The sequence below is a fragment of the Oryzias latipes genome, chromosome 9 (assembly GCF_002234675.1).
Source record: "Oryzias latipes chromosome 9, ASM223467v1".
NCBI classification, from domain to species: domain Eukaryota; kingdom Metazoa; phylum Chordata; class Actinopteri; order Beloniformes; family Adrianichthyidae; genus Oryzias; species Oryzias latipes.
In genome coordinates this window covers 17,268,465-17,288,068 of record NC_019867.2, presented here as the reverse complement: position 1 = coordinate 17,288,068, position 19,604 = coordinate 17,268,465, and the positions used below count along the sequence as shown (strand labels likewise).

Genomic DNA, 19,604 nt, shown 5'->3' with positions numbered 1-19,604 from the left:
ACATTTTAGTATTTCCCACTTCCTGTCAAATTTAGTATTGGAAGATGGGAACTTGGACCAACCAAAAAGAACCTACAGTCAATATTTAGTAAATCAAATCAAATAAACTAAGTTACACCAACATAGTTTATTTTGAGCCAGATACCATCTTAGACAAGGAAATTTAAGACGTACATGGATCTAGTTGTCTAGCACTGGATGAATGGATGATGATGGAACGGAGTAGGAGGCTGTGGCATGCTGATTGTAGCTTCTACATACAAGCTTTTTCCAACTGCACTTTTTAGCGATTTTAAAGAAAGAAATACTTTTACATGTCCTCCATCATCAGAAAAATATTAAAAACAAGATTTTCATCGGGGTGGTTCTTTAATAAAAAAACACCAATCACAAAATTTAAAGCATTAAGCTGAACCGTAATGATCCAAAACAAGCTAAAAAGCAAGTATAGGCTTTTAAACATGTATAGGTTGACTACAGTTGGCACGCATGCTTGAACTTGTTAGTTGTTAAGAAAATGTTTGTTTTTTGTGTGAGAAAACTCTTGACGTAATCGGATGTTTTTGTGCTCATTGTCCACAGAAACCAGGTGGTGCGCATCACAGATGGTCACTACCTCCACCCAGAGTGCTACACTTGCCCAGATTGTGGCCTTAATCTTCGAATGAGAGGCCACTTTTGGGCTGGAAATGTGATGTATTGCGAGAAGCATGCCAAAGATCGCTACCAGGGTCCTGGCAGCTCACTGCTAGCACCCTGCCAGTGAGCCAGTGTCCTGGCGTCCCCATCAAGCCAGCCACTCCACATCTGCCCCACTGTGGACGAGGAATGCTGTTTTTCTGTCTGAAACTTCTCCTTTGACTCATTTACTTACTTTGGACATTGCATGGGGTTTGACAATAGATTAATGAATTTTATCACATTTAACCATATTTTGCAATATTGCGACATACCTTCTTGCTTTATTTGTAAATGTATGTTATTTGTGGATGTTTGCTTCGAACAGCTTGGATATTTTGTACTTCATGGGTTAATTTTTTCTTAATAATTCACAGCTTTGATTAAAATTAATCACCCCACTGTAATAAGGTCATGTTTGGTTGAAGTGATCTTAGTATCCGCTGACTCTGAAAGTGAGGATCCCAAACTAAATGTGATGCGGACACAAAAAGATCAAGTTCTATCCTACCCTGCTGCATACTGAACACAGACAGGTGTGTGTGGGTGTGTGTGGATGCATGCTTTTACATGCAAGAGCGTGGTGCCTTGGGTATATTTTCCTTTAGTTCTGAGCATACGTACATCAGAGAAAGGAAAATGACATGAATTGCTTTGGACTTGAGGAGTTTATCAGAGTTGCAATGATTAAACCAAAAAGCCAATGTTTGCATTTCTTTTTAAACTAAGTTTGAGTAGAAGTTGTTTAGTGCATTTTGCATTCTGTCCAGGGTCTGACAAAGGCCTCAGGCAGTCTCAGCTGACAGAAGATGAGAGGCAGGGTTCACATGGACAGAATGCTGGGTTAAAAAATCACACAAATAAGCAAATGTTTTCCTAGTCAAGCTGCAGAATATTATGCTAAAATCCTTCTGAACTGTGGGAAGAGCCTTAATTACACTGAGACAACCCGCCCAAGCCTGAGGAGAACTTGCAAAGTTTGTACACAAACCCTCTTGGTGTGAAGCAATGCAGCACCCTGCAGTGCAGCTTAGGAGTCTACAGGTGATTGGCAGGAGGGAATTTCAGCCCACCAGTTGTTTAGATGTTTCGTAGTTTTTGAAGGAATGGAGATTCATTTAATATAAAAAATACATGTGATGGCTATTTTTTCTATGCTGTAAAACATAAATATAAATAAAATATGGACAAGAATTTAGTAAAAGAATTGACTACCCACTTGTGCAGAGACATCAGTACACTCCAATATTTCATGTTGCACTTAATAAACAGCACATCCTGAAGCTCTTTAGGTCTCATTATTGTGTTGGAAAACTTGTTCTGACCGTAAATATCATTTTTTCCTTGACATGACATGCACTAGGATTTAATATTTATATCTAGATTACATTTGCAAGACAATGATCAACCTACAAATAAAATGTTTTCCTTTCTGATTGTTTTACAGAGCAAAAGTGTTAAAGTCTTTCATTCACTTTAAATGCCATTAAATACATTGGTATGCTTTTTTTATTTATTAATGAAATTAACAAAAGTATTAAAATTATAAAAAGGAAATCAATTTTTGGATAAAAAAGCCCATAATAAAGTATCAACATTCTTGTTCATTTTTCCAAAACCTTTAATTAAAAGAATCTGTGTAGTTCACACTTTTTACCAGGAGGTGGCGACCTTTTAACATGAACATTTGTAAGAAGAGGGCATTTGCTGGAAATTCAGCCCTATTTTTTTCACTAATTACATGTCAGAAGTGAGTTATAAAAAGATTTGGAGGCTAAAGGGGAAAGAAAGTGTATGTTTCAGAAATATGATTGAGAAACTTTCTTTTTACAATCTTACAACTGCCAAGTAGTAACAAGTGAGGCTGTCCAGACTGGGGATAAAAAATAGTCCACCTAAAATTAATTGTTGTAGGAAAGGAGAATTTTTCAAAAAATGTTTTCTTTTGCTACGTTGTGAAGTCCAAAAGAATACCAATTAAGTCCAGGAATATTTTTTAGTATCTATAGTGCATATAAATAGGATATTGAAGATCTTACACAAAAGCAATTTTCATAACAAATTTGATGCATGCAGAGTCTCTCAAGCTCTCTATGCATTTTATGAAATCGCATTTTAACTAATTTAAGCACCCAGAAAGAGACAAACGAAAAGAAGTCATTTGTGGTCAGATAAGTTCACATTTCAGTATAGTATTGAAAAAAACATTACACTCCAAAAAAAGGTTCAAACCTATAATTTAGGAAATAATTCACACTTTAAGCTACCTGAAATGTCACTGTAAAACTCCCATGTTGTAAAAATATTTAAGAATCTGTAAAAAAAATAGAGCATTTAAAAAATAATCCAGTAAAATATTTATAAAAAGTGAGGCAGTTAATTGAGTGTAAGCTTTCGGCTCATTACATTACAACTAAACAGATATCCTCAGTATCCCTTGTGCTATCCTAGGCACTTTAACGTTGGGAGTTGGGTCATCTAGACCCACTAGACAGTGCTCTGAACCTTTTTTCTTCAATGATTTGTGATCTTCACTGGTGTCCATGGATTACATGAAATCTTTCCACCTTTATCCACCTTTGTCATGGTAGGGAGAACACGTCAATGTAAGGGTGGGGTCATCTAAGATAGCACAAGGGTTAAACCAAAGAACATTTATCATTTGCATTGGATTAGTTCACTGAGGTTGCAGACATTTGCTCATTAATGCCTCTTTCTTTAACGACCTTGAGGTCTGGACTTTAAAATCCTGGCTATTTATTTTTAGTTTGTTCTGCTTTCTAATGGTGTCCTGTTGACGGATGCTACTCTAAGCAGTTGTCATCTGTCAAACAGATGGTAATGATCAATGAATGAACAATTATTTTGATTGTGGTAAATTGACTTGGTACCCAGAGTAATTTCATTTACTTTTATTCATGGAAAATTTTGTATTACAGCTTTTGTAAAGGCAACCACGTTTGAATTTTTTTTTTTTTAATTAACATTATGTTCTGCAGTTGAATTGTCCTTCCATTAAGGGATGCTTGAGTCCCCCCCAACCCCACCCAGGGCATCTCTGTCTTGAATGAAATTGTAAAGTATCACCAAACAAAAGAAAAACTTCCATTTTCTTATTCGTTTGTTTTTTCTAAGAAAAAAACACATTTTCTGGAACATTTATGACTCATACTTATTGTTCTGTAAAAGTAGCCTCACACTTCATGGTGGAAAAGCTTTTTCCCAGTTAGTGCCAATTAATACTATTTGTACTTTAATAGTTTAGAATTTCCTCTCTGTCACTGGTTTTTGAACTCACAGGAGCCAATAGTTGTCACTGATTTCACCACTAGGTGTCATGAGCTCCACAGCAAAACCCGAGGACTTCCAAGCCTAAAGATTGCTTTAGTTTACTGTAACTCAGACAAACTTGATGTTTGCTTTTATATCAGCCCTAACCTGAAATGCTTTCTCAATTTTCTACATAAACTTTTATTCAGGTTTAATCCTTTTCCTTAGTTTTTCTTTGGAAGTCAATGTAAACTTTCTTTTATCAAAGAGGAACCACAACATACCGTCTCGTGTTATCTCATTTTTGGTTTAATATACCTAAATCATTGTAAAAGGCAGGAAATCTGTACTTTTCTGCCTGGATACGTGTGTGCTCTCTTTCGTCTTTCCTCATGTTTTTCTCCCTTTCCGTTCCTCACCTGGAATGGGGTCCAGATGTGGGACAGGGAAAGGAGAGACTGCTTGCTAAGCTATAAGATGTGAGGGGGCTGAGGAGAGAAACTGTTGGAACGACATAAAAGTTTGTCTGGATGCCATTATGTACAATTTGATGTAATGTGCAGTTGGGACGTGACATCTAAAATGGAAACTGTGCTCACCAGATGAGAGAGATTTTGGCCTTGTGGGGTTGGAGGGGGTGTTGTACTTGAAGCCTTATTTAACAGCTTGGATAAACAGCCCTCTGTTTCATTGCTGAGCAGGCGCCCATAGACGTGCTTGTGCTTTCTTTCAATGGTCATGCAGGGTCTCCGAGACCGCTCTGGTGTACAGTATCAAATACAGGAATAACAAACCGGGGGGCTGCTGTGAGGGTCACAGCACAGTGAGCTATTATATTGCCAGGCTGCTTGCATGACTGAAGGGCCTGCAGTTTTGGGTTTGTCAGTGAATACGTGTCAAAGCCAATTGCACAAATTCCCATTTCAAAAGCTTCAATACTTCAACATCTCATGTGCTGAAATATTCTCCAGATATGGAATCAAAGTCTCCTTTCTCTTGTGCTCACACAGATTATATCAACATTTATGTGGTTTCTTACTATATTTTGGGGAACTTTCTATATAGGCAGGATGAAAGTGTACCAGTGACCCAGAGGAAGCATACTTATCGGGGGGGCAATTTACAATATTTTTTTTTTCTAAGAAAAGATTTAAGTGCTGGAATATTATTTCTCTCTCTGAGCAGGTCGCAGCATTTGATTGTGCAAGCACATTTAGAAGATCTGTGCGGCCACATTTCATCCATGTATAAACACATGGTATGCAAAGAAAAACACTCGATTGACTTTGATTTGTTAATGTTTACTTTGTTTGACTCGTTAAAAACTGGCTTGCTGTCCAGTCAAAGTGAAGTGTAACACTGAGCCTCAAGGAGCACCAATAAATCACAACTCTTATCATAGTTATCACCCACAATATGCCAGCTCCTTCAGCGATCAAACTCCTCTGTACAAACAAAAGTCTTTCTGCAATAACAATATAGAATTTACTAAACTTAGGCTATCCATAAAAGTGTTTGCTTCCTCTCTTTCCCGCTGATTGAATGAAGTTCTTTGATCTGCTGAGCAACACAATACACAAGGGGGTTTCAGCATTCATTCATAAGTTAAGTTAATTCTCCCTGTCCAGACGCTCATTGAAATCCTCCAGTCGGACCTTTCAGAACAAACGGCCATGCCAACATTTGGATTTTGTTTTTACCAAACGATTTCAATATTTTTGAAGCATTTGCTTGTATTTTTTTAAACCTTTTTTTTTATAGTTTGCATTCGTCACTACAATAAAAAAAAGCAAGTCACCGTTACTTTATGCTAAGATCACATTTTAGAAAAAAAAAAATTAAAAAGAGAATAATAAGTGATCCATCAGGTGGATTTATTCCTGGTCACGTGTGAAAGTTTGATCCGGCTGCGCTAGGACCGCGGGGAGCAGAGCGCAGGCGCAGACCTTTCTGGGCGCACTTGGGGTCGTGAGTGAGTTTGAGCGTGACAGAGACAAGCGGGGCAAAACCGCTTGATTTTTGAGAACTCCTCCACACAGGAGCCGCTGAAGATCCAGTCACTTCTAGCACTTTTTTTGCTGACATAGAAATTGAAGCTTTACTTCTGTGGTGGACCCGGCGGATCTGAGAAAAAGACTAAAAGAAAAGTTTGTGGGAACAGCGAAACAACTGAGGGTAAAGAAAGAAAGAAAATCACGTTTTCCTTTGTTATTAATATTATTTATCTCTTTATCCGAACGGTTCTGTAAATATTATGAGTGGAACTTCAGTCTTATTACTCCAGATGGACTTTTAGCAGCAATGGACACTCCCCAAAGACTCCAAAGAAATATAAATCTATTCTTATAATTATTAAGGACTTGTTTTTCCTTCAGAAACTGCACGGCTGTTGTAGTTTTTATGAACTTTGAATGAGCATTCAATACTTAAAGTTTTTCCATTTTGTTCCAAAGAGCGCCGTGCGCTCCAGCCGCCGTGACATAACGGAGCCTCTGGAAATTACGCGGAGCTGACTTTTTTTCTTCTTTTTTTCTGGCATGATTGGCGCTCTCTGTTGAGCAGACAACTTCCAACGTTTATAGTCCTCCATAAGCCCGTGATACCAGCTCTCCTTACTCCCTCTGAGAGTGTCGGGGTGGAGATATGGGATGACTGGAGGCGGCGGTGCAGCTGAGGTGAGACCCAGGCGAGGGACAATGGTTGCGCCCGGCGTTGGCATCCTGCTGTTGCCGGGGCGTCTGGTACTGATGCTGCTCCTGCTGTCTGCCTCCGAGCCCAGCCAAATCTGCAACAGCGGCTGCAGCTGCAAGGATGAAAAAATCAAGCCGCACAGCGTCCAGAATGAGGGCAAAAAGGTCAACTGCAGCAAGGAGGAGCTGCTTGAACTTCCGGCTGCTAGTTTGTTTCCCAGCAACACTGTCAGTCTGTAAGTTGTCATGTTTTTCAATAACATTTCATTACTATTAAACTTGGAGAATTTGTTAAGGTAAATAACTGAGAGTGAATTTTTAATCCTGTGTGTGAAATACAGGATTAAAAATTCACTCTCAGTAAGCTGCAGAAAGTTTGATCCCTCTGAAATACCAGATGCCCTCAGCCAGATGTTCTGAGTTTTAACTGTTCTGACGACTTGTTGCAGTAATATACCTTGTTAGGTCAGAAGTTGACATCTTGAACTACTCTAGCTAGTGCAAAGCTGAACTCTGCAAAGTATTAGTAATACGGGATCCTCACCAAGACCTGCTTCCTTGACACAACCCTGTCACCTCAAATCTAAGTCTGTACTCCCACGTTCCTGAATGAGCTGGAATTATTATGTACGCGTTTTTTAAAATTTTGATTCTGACTCACAATTTTAATACAGCAACGCCCTTATGTTAGCGAGTTTGACACTTTTTAATACTTTTAAGGGACCTATGTGTGATGTTTGGATGAAGCAAACTTCATAAGGCTTTGTCATGGGCTGAAAACAACAACATTCATGGCAGATGCTGGTCCATATGTGGAGGTGTTTGTTCAGTTTGACGCTGATCTCTCTCACAGTATGTTAGTTTTTTCTGAAAGACAGAGAGAAATTTGAGCTGGACTCGGGCACAGTGGAAAAAACCCCACTGAAAAACCATGTTTAAGTGTCTTATTGCGACTGGCACATGAGCTAAAGGAGAAGGGATTTATACCCCAGGAGAGCTGAAACCAGCCAGCCAGCAGGCCATTTATAGGTCCCTGTTAATAAAAGCAGGATAAACATCTGGGGAGCACATTTGCTGAAAAATGGAGGGAAAAATGGCTTGGGTGGCAGTGGTTTAGGTGATTGAAGATAATCTTCTATTCCTGCACATACTAATTTTGGTTGAGTTGTTTTTGTGCAGATGTTTGGCATTCTGTACAACCTTTACAAGGCGCAGACAATTCCAATCGCCGCTTTCCTTACCTACACCAATAACTTTGGGCTTTGGAAAGTTTATTTTCATGATGCTTCGTCGAGTTCTTCGTGCGCCGGTTCCCAGCCTTGCTCATGACATTAGCTCCAGATGTGGAATGTGGGAAGTTGTGTTGATATTTGTGTTATTCCTGACATTCTTCAGGCCACTCAGAGCCTGCAGACAGTGTTCTAGGTGCAGCGGCAGGAGCCTTCCCCATGCCTGGACTGAGAGGCTGGCCTAGCCGCCTCTTCCTCTGGAGGAATGTTCTTCTTCATGCTGAGCAGGCGAAGGCTGGAGGACATCAGGTCCGAAGCTTCTGGGGCCGGCTGCTCCTTGTAATGCACAACAGCTGGCCCCTATGAACATTCCAGCTGAGGCCTCTTAGCCTCATGGGAAATCCCAATGGAGATTTGTTTATTAAAATTATTAGTTGGTTGTTTGTTGCTTCTGCCAGCCATAAAGCAGCACCTTGTCCTCCCATTACTATCACCTCTTCCTTTGGCTATACTAGCTGTGCTATGAATAAGCACTTGTTAAACTCCTGACTACTTTACTAGTACATTTTTCCTTAAGTTCCAGATCTTTGCCCCACTTTCCCCTTTTTTTATGTCCAGCTCCCCTTTTCTCTCCCCTATCATGAGTTCATCCACACGCAGTAACTCTCAACCTAAATATTTAGCCGTCTCGGTAGGAAACTGCCATGTCTAAACTCCTTCCAGATGTGAGCCTGCACAGGCTTGTGTTTAGGCCTAATTATGCACGGTTGCAACGGAGATGGACCTATGGAAGAGGAATGGAAGGGCAGATAGGCAGATAAGAGTGGGAGAAGGAGTAGAAATGTTTGGGGGCAAATATAGGAATAAATAAAAGGGTTGATAGTAGGCAAGTTCAGGGAAGAAGAAGGGGAGAAGAAACCAAGAATAGAACGAAGAATGACGGATGAGCAGAAAGGAAAAGAGAGGGGAGAAGCTTGGCAGGCGGTTCAGAGGGATGTGCCCCCGGAGACTGAAAACTCCTCTGCCCCTGTCTGACAGAGCTTCAATACTGGGGCAGGAGGGAGGAGGACAAGGAAAGGTTTTTCTGTAGCAACACAACTTCCCTCAAAGAGTCCAGCTGTTTTAGTCCCTTAAAGATGGAAATACACTCGTTTGACATCTAAAAAGAAAATAAAACCTGGCAGATGAATGCATGCCTTGCGTGTTCAGGCTATTTCCCTGAATACATGGGGATGTAGTTGCACAAGCGAAGCTGCGCGGTAGCAGCTGTGTCTGTCTGAATGTTTTAATGGATAACAGGCAAATGAAGAGAATTACAGTGGCAGTTAATGTGTGAACTTGCTTATGCTTCATAGTTAGTGGTTGTTGTTTTTTACCAAAGGGAAAACTGTCCTCTTCCTGTGTTGTCATCATCGTCAGAGACTTACGACTTTGGCTTTAGTGGGTGACGGTCTAAATGAGTGGGCACAGATGTTTAGGGTGGGGGGTCAGCTTGCCCTGCCTTAACACATATGCCTGTTGCTTCAAGACAGCTGCAGGAGATTCCTACATTACTGCTGATGTGGCTAAATGTTTAGGTTGAAAATATTCAGAGTTCAGGATTGGATGTGCATCATAAGGTGAAGTGGCGGTTCTTGAACAAGGGCGGTCTTTTGTCATGACTTTGGGGTAGATAAGAGACCACAGAGAACTGTTGTAGCTAAAAGCCAGGAAACAGGTTATCAGGCCTGTCGGTTTGTGAGGCAAAGATCTTCCTGTAACCTTACTGAGATTTGCAATAACTATTCAAAACTCCAATGAAAGCCATTTTATTTCTTGTTTCGTTCCAGGCTAAGTTAAGCAATCGCTAAATGCATATCAAAACTAATATAAAACCCCAAACATTTGTCTTTTGTAAATAACTGAGGGGTTCATCTTCTTGCGTCTTTGGAGTGGTTTTCTGTACCAGCCGCGATCACCAGAACTGGATGTTTGACCGTTTCTATCTTGTTCTAACAAAGAAACAAACATCCATGCGTTTCCACTTTTACTCCTTTGATCAGTGTGGCTCACTAAACAAGAAAACCTTAATTCCACACTGTTCATAATAGAAACAAAAATCAGAAACACACACATTTTTAATTGTTCTACATAGAAAGATTACAATTTAAATATGTTTCAAGTTACAGACTCACCTAGCATGTGACGCGCATTCAAGAACATGTGTTTATTGTGTGTCTGACCGCACATTTAGCCCACGGTGTTCACACTGGATAAGCAGGGAGCTGACTTCTTCTTCTATTTCTTTTGCTACTGTTTACTAGCGCATGTCCACCAACTGCAGTTGGAAGAGGTTTGATGCAAAATGTCAAAGCGGTTTCGTGAATCTTGCTCCAGGCATTTTCTGATATTTCTATATTTTAAAAACTTGGTCTCATACAATTCTGGCCGGACCCAAACTGCAATTACAAATTTCAAACGGTTGCCTCTTTTGTGAATTAAATGGGACGCCATCCATATGTCACTACCAAATCCGAGTCCCTGATTGGTCAAAGTTCAAACTGGTTTAACTTTCAATGTTCAACGCAAGAGCATTGAACGCAGCAACCCGAAACACACATTTACGCTAATTTGCTAATAATTTTACTGTTAGACACGGCCTGTATTGTCTGATTTGGACTAAATCTACCAGATGAGAGTGCTCTTACTTCATGCAGTGGAGCTACATTTTCTCTCATTGTGCATTTAAAGAAACTCATCTTATTGAAATTTTGAAGCTTTTGCACCACAATTATGTAACAATACCCTGAAATCTAAAATCCATCAGTGCTAATGAGAAATGAGAAAATGCTGACTTGATTTTTTTACCCCACCATGTCTAAATACACCACACCAAACATTTCAGCGATTTAGAAAATAGCCTTACATCTAAGGAGACAGCTCTGTTTATTAATCCCACTCTTGTCTGACTGTTTCTGAATGCTATTGGCTCTGTTGACCAACATGTAGTCTGTCATCCATTATTGCATCTGATGAGTCCTCTGAAGCATTGCCGTGCTCTCGCTCCTGGACTACATGCGTTCTGACGGCCCAGCACATGTGTCTGGTTCTGAAGTGAGTATTTGCTGAGGCAGGAAGATTTTGACAATAAGTCCCAAACTATTATCCTATCCAGAGGGGAGAGTCCCAGCTGGAGGCAGAATGCTGAACTCCGGGCATTCCAGCAGCGAAATGGTTTATTTATGTGTGGAAAGGTGTTGAGAGAAGGGGGGAGCTGTCTCTCCTCCACACATGTTAGGTGGGGCAGTGTTCAGAGATAAATCAAAAAAGCAAACAAAGGCCTGACACTGGATACTTGGAGCTCTAGACTGTAGCTGCAGCACCTGCCAGTCCCCCTCATGCTCTGGACCTCACTGCGCGCCTGAAGGTCAAGGTGGCAGGACCTCACCAGGACAACTGCACATGTGCACTGAACTGCACTGCAGCCTGTTTCAATCACCAGCGCTTCTTTCATTTATCACCTTGTTTTGATTGTTGATTAAAAGCCTGCAATATTTCAGTCTCTGGCAAACGCAGTGCTATGTTTTCATAGTAATCTCATACTCCCAAGTGGCTTTTCATATTATTTTAGTTTTTCCTTTCTTGCCGCTCTCTTCTTATCTTACTCCAAAAATGCCTGACTCTGGCTTTTCTTTGCCAGCGCTAACTTCCCTCTCCCTGTGTCTGACCGCAGCGGCCCCCAAAGTTCCTGTTCTGGGTCGCCAGCACATGGATACAGATGGAGATAATGTGTGTCTGTAGCGGGAATGCCTGTGGCTTTTGTACGAGTGTGTGTTTCTGATATGCTGCTTCTTACAAAAATAATCCTCAACAGCAGTTCATTCACAGCATTTTAAGAGCTCTCAGATATGAGATACTTAGATGAACATTTCAGATAGGTCTCCACAGAGAACTGTGTGGGAATCTGTTAGAAACAGCGTAGTATAGTCTGATGAAACATTTCGATAGAGATGACATTAGTTTATCAGCATATATTAAACATATTCAAAGATTATTTCATTAGCCATGATCTAAATTGCACAGCTGACACAGCCCAGTTTTGGTTATTAAAATAGCACTTAAATATGTTGAAACTTAGTAGAAAAAGCAGCCTTTCATGACCAAATGGGAAAACAGCAGATATTTTAAAGATATTTCCTGAATAGAGCTACACTTTGATAAACTCTTATTTTGAAGATACAACATTATCTGACAAACCCACTATCTGGACTACTTAAAAAAGTACTTTTGCTGAGATTTCTTGCAATAACTACTGAAAAGATAAAGCTAAATATGAAACAAATGATGTGGACAGCATTTTGCATGTGCTAGCTAACCTCCATATGCTGCAGCAGTTACTTATTTTACAGTTCTGTTCAGCTGACTTGGTGTGCCTAAAAACATGTGGGAAAAATTTGTTGGTAACTGTTTAGGAGCCAGTTCTTGGAGGTGATTGCATGAACCATGCACCAGCCACGGTCTGTTGTAGCTTAGGTTCAATCAACCAGACTGATATGATGGATCATTTCCTTTCAAAAACGTGTTAATACCTTACAGAAGAATCTTTCAGGACATCATGTTAGCACCTTTGAGGCAGGGTTCAGACTTTGCTCTAGCAAAGGTGTGAGGAAGACCAAGGTGCATCCTGGTCCATTGTGTGTTTAAAAATGACTTTGCCTCTGACCTGCAAAAACTATGCCGGTTCCAAGAACATTTGAAAGCTTTTCTGCTTAGAGGGTTGTGGTGAGTGTCATCTGTGCTATAACAAAGTGGACCCACTTGCATCAGTTTTTTTCAAAGTCAAAATTAAAAAAAGGGATGTAAACCCAAAGAAGATGCATCTGAAACTGTCGATTTGGCAAGGCCTGGATTCTGACATCCCTTCTAGAATATTGAAAAGTATTAGATTTCTCTCTTTTACTGAATTCAATTTTCTATTGATATGAATGTGAGATTTGACATCAAAATTGTAAAAATCTGGGTTACGGTAATTATATTTGAGGCAAAAATAGATCAAATGATAAAAACATATATGGTTAAGGCTAGATTTATTACAACAATTATTTTCTCAACAATTCTAGCAAAGTTTACTGACATGTTTGATATAATCTTTTCAAACAGGACTAAAGAGAACTGTTTATATTTGCATATATAATTTGACCTTGACCTATAATATTGTAGAATCTTTTTTTAATTCTTAGACTATTTCCCCAGAAGCCTAATCTTTTTTTCTGCAAATTTAAAAAAGTTATTTGCAAGTATTTGTGCAACCGTCCGACCTCCTGAATGCAATTTTGTCTCAAATCAAAGGATGTCTCAGGTAAAGTGTTGTGTTCAAGTAATATTAGCACATAGCAACGAGTTTCAATCAATATAAGTTTATTAGGATTGTTTTTTTCCCTTGTTGTAGGAATCCTAAAAGACTCCAGTGCATTGTTGTGTTTCACATGGCAATCGCACTGTTTTCACACTGTTTATTCCCACCAATGGTAATCAGGTTTTACTCACACAGTCAGGTCAACAATAAGCTATCTCTGTGTTGGCCGAAAATTTGTTGTTTTCTAAATTTTTTCCTGTAATTGTTCTGGACCCTTAATCTTTATTTTGCAATAAATTGGAAAATAAATTGGAAATGTGACATGAAACCACTTTAGACATGACATCAAAACAATTTCCCATGGTAAGCGCACCACAACAACCGGTCTTCACTTTGCAAACAGGAGAAGTCCAGAAATCCTGCATGGGGTCAATTTAAAGCTGATGGAAAAAAAATTAAGCCATGAATTAATAAAACTGAAAGTTGGAAATTTTCTGCCCTACTGTCAAAGAGGCCAGTGATGAAACAGAGCACATTGTTTTAACATTTGCTGATCTGTGGACAAAGAGATGCCATGCACAGTGGTCCTTTAATTTTATATAGAGCCTTGTGTTGCCCTTTTCCCTTTAGTAAATCCCATTAATCAAAACCACTGCTCCGTGTTTTACTCTAAAAGCCAACAAAATCTAAGAACCCATTATTTGCTATGTTTTTTTCTGCTCAGTGTCTTTTATTTTTGGTCATCAGTTAAATGAACAGTGGACAAAACACAGGAATGAGTCCTTGCTTGACATTTGTAAACACTCTGAACTACTGTTAATTTGGAGAGCATTTCTGCCAAAAACATTCTGCCAATAAAAGTGTCAAAAGCATTTTGGAATGGGTCTAAACATTGTAACTTTAGGAAAAAGAAAGAAATACAAAAGAATATAAATGTGAAACCAATGCTGGGTAGATCTGTGCGCATCTGTCAGATATATTTGCTTTGAAGAGGACAGCATGATTTTAGCCAGTTCTTTTCAAAATCAGCCCGACTTCCCAGCTGTCTTTGCTCAGGAGCAGAAAACAGAGGCCAGTTATGAGACAGAACAATGAGACCATGTTAGCCAGGCATAAACCACATTCCACTCACTGTCTCAAATAGCTAAGTTCACAAAATTGCCTCATTAAAAGTGTAAAAACACTTTAGGCTGTGATCAAACTGACCATTGTGTTTTTGGGTTGTGGCCATAAATGTTAAAACTTGGTTAGTTTTGTCAGGTCTTTGACTTTAAACGATTTTTGTAGCACTGCACTAAAACTGTTGTGTTTGAGCTTGTATCCCCTCTTTAATATTTAAGGCGACTGCTTGTTTATGTCTGTAAAGTTCACTGGTTGCTCTAGAGTACTAAATTGTGTGCTGAAACGCACTTCGTGGGCAGTTATTGTCTATCAAAAATCTATAAAATGATCTAAACAGACTTATTCTAAGTGAGGTAAATGTTAGTGTGTGTTATTTTGTTTGCTTGTGCACACTTTTGAGGGAAGGGCGTGCACGGCCACAACTCTGAAAATAGGTTTTCAGTCTTCCCCTATTTAATTAGAGACATTTCAAAAACCCAGGTTTTAATTTTAGACTGGTAGTTTTGGACCCTGACTGCATGGACACACACCCGCGCACACACGCCTACACTTTCCATATAAATGCATCTGATAGGTTACACACTTGTGTGTCTAAATCTGTGCACGCACACTCACCCACACACAGACCCACAAGCCACAAAGCCAAACTCCACAGCCAAGCCTGCTAACCCCAGCACAATGCAGCGCCATCTATAATAAGTGGTTCCACATATCAGATGCAGGAGCACGCTTCCAGAACTGAACCTCAAGGCACATAACTATCATAGTAAAACCAACACCAGCGAGAATGGAGCAATGCAAAATTTGTCACTGGCACTTATGACAAGGGTGAACTCCACCCCATCGTGTGGCTTCTGTCTTCCTAAGAATTGATGACGAAATTCTAATTTAGTGTCTGCAAAATAACAATTTGGCAAAAAATATTTTGCATTGCAATTACACGGATGCTCTTTCCATGACAGCCAGTAAATGGGGCTTGCAGCTTGGCAGGGTTTCCTGGTGGCTGCTACAAGCCCTCCAGTGGGTCACACACAATGGGCACATTCAAACCTTGACAAGCATTTGCTGCTAAAGTGCCTGTCGTGCTCAAGGGCCTTCAGTCCCGCTGTTGCACTCAGTTTCATGAGTCTCTAAAGACAGTCTGCAAGGGGGGCTTCTGGGACTGCTGGCTTAGGTGGCTCTCCGTCTTTTCACAACGAAAGGGTTGAAGGTTTTTGGATGGACCCATGCATTGGATCAGTGTACAGGCCTCTCATAAAGTGCTTATTGTAACAATGATGACACAACAAGCTTCCAGCTTGACTGATCCCTCCGCTCATGCTCTCTTTGATCACTCCTCCATCCACCATGCTCTTCTTGTTTTTGCAGAAGTGGCAGAAATATACAGAAAGCCAGTTGGGACAGTGCAAGTTTTTGAAGCAAATTGCAAACATCAAACGTACATTATTCTAGATTAGTAAACTGTCAGTATATTCAACTTTTTTTCATTCCATAAAAACAGCAGTAAGATATTTCGGTAAATTTGAAATAATGTTATGACCAGCTATAAACTTTGCATATCCACGTATTCCACTGCAAAACCCAATCAAACCATCACGCTCATTTGGTGGGTCTGGGTTGACATGTAAAATCGTTATTTTTACTTTGTTTCCACAGCCTGTGCAGTCGCATTTCCTGAAATGTCAATTTTCTTCCCTAAGAACACAAACATGCAGAAGCCACATAGAGTCTGGCCAAACCTCAGACATAAGAGACAAAATTAAACATTTTATTCAAAACATGTTATCTTCCATCTGCATGATTTCTTCTTGCTTATTTTAAATACTATCCTGTAGCTGGCAATAGCTGAACAGAAAGAGAATTATGAATACCATAAACCAGAAAAAAGGCAACAGCTGACGAGAGAGAAAAACCTTTTGTTTAAAGAAAACAATCTACAAAAATCAGCTTTTTTATTGTTTAATATGGTTTATGACAAATGTGATTGTCAAATGAAAGTTAGCACAGTTTACAATATTATTATTATTATTATTATTATTATTATTATTATTATTATTTGTATAATTTAGAATTTTTTTAAGAGCAAATAACATATTAGTCATTTCTTTTGAACAAAAAGCGTACACAGTTGGAATATTTACAACCTATTGAAATCCTAATTGAAATTTGTAATTAGATGCTACATCTATTACTTTAACATATGCACAGTTAAATCCTATTTAAATGAGAGAAACACCACATGTGTGAAGGACTCACCTAACTTTTTTAAACTATAATGTAATCTCCATGACATGTTGAAACCAGATGCATATCAAAAAAGAAAAAAAAAGTTTGATTATGACTTTATTTTTTAAGAAGCGATTTAACTCTTAAAACGTGTAAGAAAAATGTCCGAAACACAGGGCAAGATACCTTAGAAAAATGGTTTGGATAGTTATTAGGTGTTAAAAAAAAATGAAAGCGTTCACACTGTGTTGTGATAAATGTGGAAAAATGGAAGAAAGGGGGACAAAAAAAATCACCTTTTCACATATGAGCTGAATCAAGCTCAGACTCCGAGGCCTCAATTTAGTGTAATTTTTAGTTAAATGCATTTAAGCACTGCTGTGACAAAGGCCAGCTTGTGTTTTATCAAGTCAACATGCCAACTGAACTGGACTTAATTCACTAATGGCTTTTTGAGGCTTCATTTGAAATCTCTCATTATCTGGCTCCTGTTGGTCTCATAAGTAGAACTGGATTTCTGCCACGTAACCTTTCTCTGTGGAGGGTTCTTCTCTTTCGCTTCGCAGCCTTCCAAAGTAAGAGACCAATTTAGACTTAAATTGTGTTTACATAGTGACTAAATAGGTTGTATTAAATCTTTGTTGCACTAAACCTGTGCCCCTTTTTAGCCACGGTGGGCAACTTTAAAGCAGGGGTGAGAAAGAAGGTGGAGTTCCTACTTAGCCCCAAATTGGCTCTTTGTAGGTCAAGACTGCAGCTAATGACAACTGGAAGCTTGGTCTGCAGATGAAACCTCATTAAGTCTAAATATTTCGCTTTTATCTGCCTCTACTTGGCAGCAGAGACCTGCAGTCGTGCAGAGTTCATCATTTGAATCCAGCTAAATATTTACAAGGCAACAGAGGACCATCAAAATCAATGCTTTTTACTCAAGTGGATCTCATTCATATCCCGCACTTAATGCCAAACCAGTCTGAAGCATTTCCTGCAGATGCTTCAAGTTTGTTGAAAAAAAAGAGGTTTTTGTCTGTTTTCATTTTATGTCGAGTGAAAGCAGATTGACACCAGAGTTTTAGGACCAGCAAACAGAACATGTTTGGATTAACAGCTGCAGCCAGGAAAGGAGATGGAAGGATGGCTTTTGTTTTTTTAAATCTATTCTTACTGACATATAGGTTGTAATCTGTTTTTGTGGTGCACAATGCTCCACCAACTTTCCCAGACTCAAACACAGGCAGGTCCTCTGGGAATGTATTAGGTAGATGACTATCGTCAACTAGAAAACCTCAACAGGAAAAGTTTCAGACAGTTTTAGTTTGAGTCTAACTTGTGCCTTATTCACAGGGTACTCACAGACATTGTGCAGCTTGGTACGGATAAAAAAGATAAGTGCAAAGAATGGAAAAAGCTCAGAGGTCTTTTTGTGGATCTCATCAAATGTATATGTTGAAAATTCAAAATCAGTCAAATTATGTAAGCTAAATTTCATGTTTTTCCTTGAATAATTTGCTGCTTTTTATTTTTATTACTTTTACCTCAAATTGGTCAAGTTTGGGTGGTATAGTCAGGGGCTAAAATACCTGTGCTTACAAAGCCATCTGTTACTTTATGATCATAATTTTGTTAAGATTTTATTATAAAAAGGTCAACTTTAACAGACAAATTCAGTATTCTTAATCTTTTTCTAAAATTTCGGGAAACACGCGGACAGCAAAACTATATGAAGGTAACTTCAGCTTGAAGAATGCTTTATCAACTTGTGCATCTTGATTTTTTCACATTTGTGTGACAGAAAGCCAGTTGCATGCAAACTTTATTTAAATGTGGAGCTTTTTCCCTTCAACGCCACCAGCAAATGTTCCTGCAAATACATTAAGTGTTTTGGTATATCTTTTATAAATAATTTAAGGAAACTTTTCCATCAGAACCTCATGAAAACATTAAAATAAAGTTTATGATAAGCCAATTTCATCTCATATCAGCTGTGAGCCTCCTAAACTTTCCACTTGTTTTATGTTCCCCCTTACGGTCAGTCGGAAAGCTAGAAAGCATTTTCAAACCCTGTTTTTTGAACATTTTCATGTAATTTATCACTGTGCCCTGCAGTTCTGAAAACCCTGTCTTTCATCATCACCACTCAGCAATATTTATTCAACATTTACTTGCTCAAAATAAATAGTGCAAAGCTGAGGACCGCCTTGACATTAGAGCATTTATTTATTTTTGCTCCCTGTATTTAGCTCTTGTGATTTATGGGAACGCCACAGAAGGAGGTCTGCTGTCTGTTTTTCTTTTTGACCCATCTATTCCAATGTGACCTTTCACTATTTGATCTTGAAAGTAAATTCATTACATTAAATGTCAGATTGAGACTCTGGAACCATGACATGAGGCTGGCCTCTTTCTTGATAATTAAATCAAATCCGTTAACTCTCCTGAGTTCTTAAAGGCCTTTGTGCTCCGAAAGGGTTAAGTGGATGAAAGATAATAAACGCAGTTTGGAGATAGCATCTATATCTGGTCTGAATTAGCCTGTGCAGCATACATCTGAAAGCTCTTGAAAGCTGATTAAGTTAGTCTGCCAGCTAATTTGTCACTTGTGGCAGAGAAACAAGCTGCTTATGGAGTTTAGATCCAGAGGTGATTCAGCAACGAGCTACATTTACTGAAGCTTTTTATGTTTTAGAAGTTTTACTACACCTTTTTTTTTGCAGCGAGATTAATAATGAAAAACTAGTTTTAAAATGTCTTTGTTTGTAACATCTGAATAATTGATTCTACAGCTCCACAATAAAATCAGGGCAGCATTGGTATTACCTTTGGCGGTATAAGATTTTAGCCAAATAAAATCACTTTTATTTTTCATCTTTGGCTATATAACCACTATGATCTACTGATATAAACCAATAATTAAAAAATTGGGAAGGATTTGATAGTGTGTCCTCAATAAAGGAAAATTAAGGATAAATGTTAGGTATAAGTTGTGAGTATTGGCCAGCATTTTTTTTATATTGACATGTGACTGCAAGTCTTTTTTTATACTTCAAATGTTCA

At 38.9% G+C, this 19,604-nt stretch overlaps 2 protein-coding genes across 4 annotated transcripts in view; both read left to right on the top strand.

Moving 5' to 3' along the window:
* pdlim2 (PDZ and LIM domain 2) overlaps nucleotides 1-1,965 on the top strand; it is a 37,746-nt gene extending 35,781 nt beyond the window's left edge. For both annotated transcript variants that reach the window (XM_004072489.2, XM_011479349.3), the window contains exon 10: nucleotides 583-1,965. In XM_004072489.2, the coding sequence (XP_004072537.1) occupies nucleotides 583-766 (184 nt within the window). In that variant the 3' untranslated portion in view covers nucleotides 767-1,965. The remainder of the gene's footprint in view (nucleotides 1-582) is intronic.
* A 3,937-nt stretch (nucleotides 1,966-5,902) lies between these two features.
* The window catches only part of adgra2 (adhesion G protein-coupled receptor A2), a 41,911-nt gene continuing 28,209 nt past the window's right edge, over nucleotides 5,903-19,604 (top strand). Inside the window, exons 1-2 of one of the 2 annotated variants that reach the window (XM_011479347.3) lie at nucleotides 5,903-6,123; nucleotides 6,511-6,874. In XM_011479347.3, the coding sequence (XP_011477649.1) occupies nucleotides 6,597-6,874 (278 nt within the window). In that variant the 5' untranslated portion in view covers nucleotides 5,903-6,123; nucleotides 6,511-6,596. Of the gene's footprint in view, nucleotides 6,875-19,604 lie in introns of both variants that reach the window. The other variant, XM_011479346.3, reaches the window with a different exon arrangement.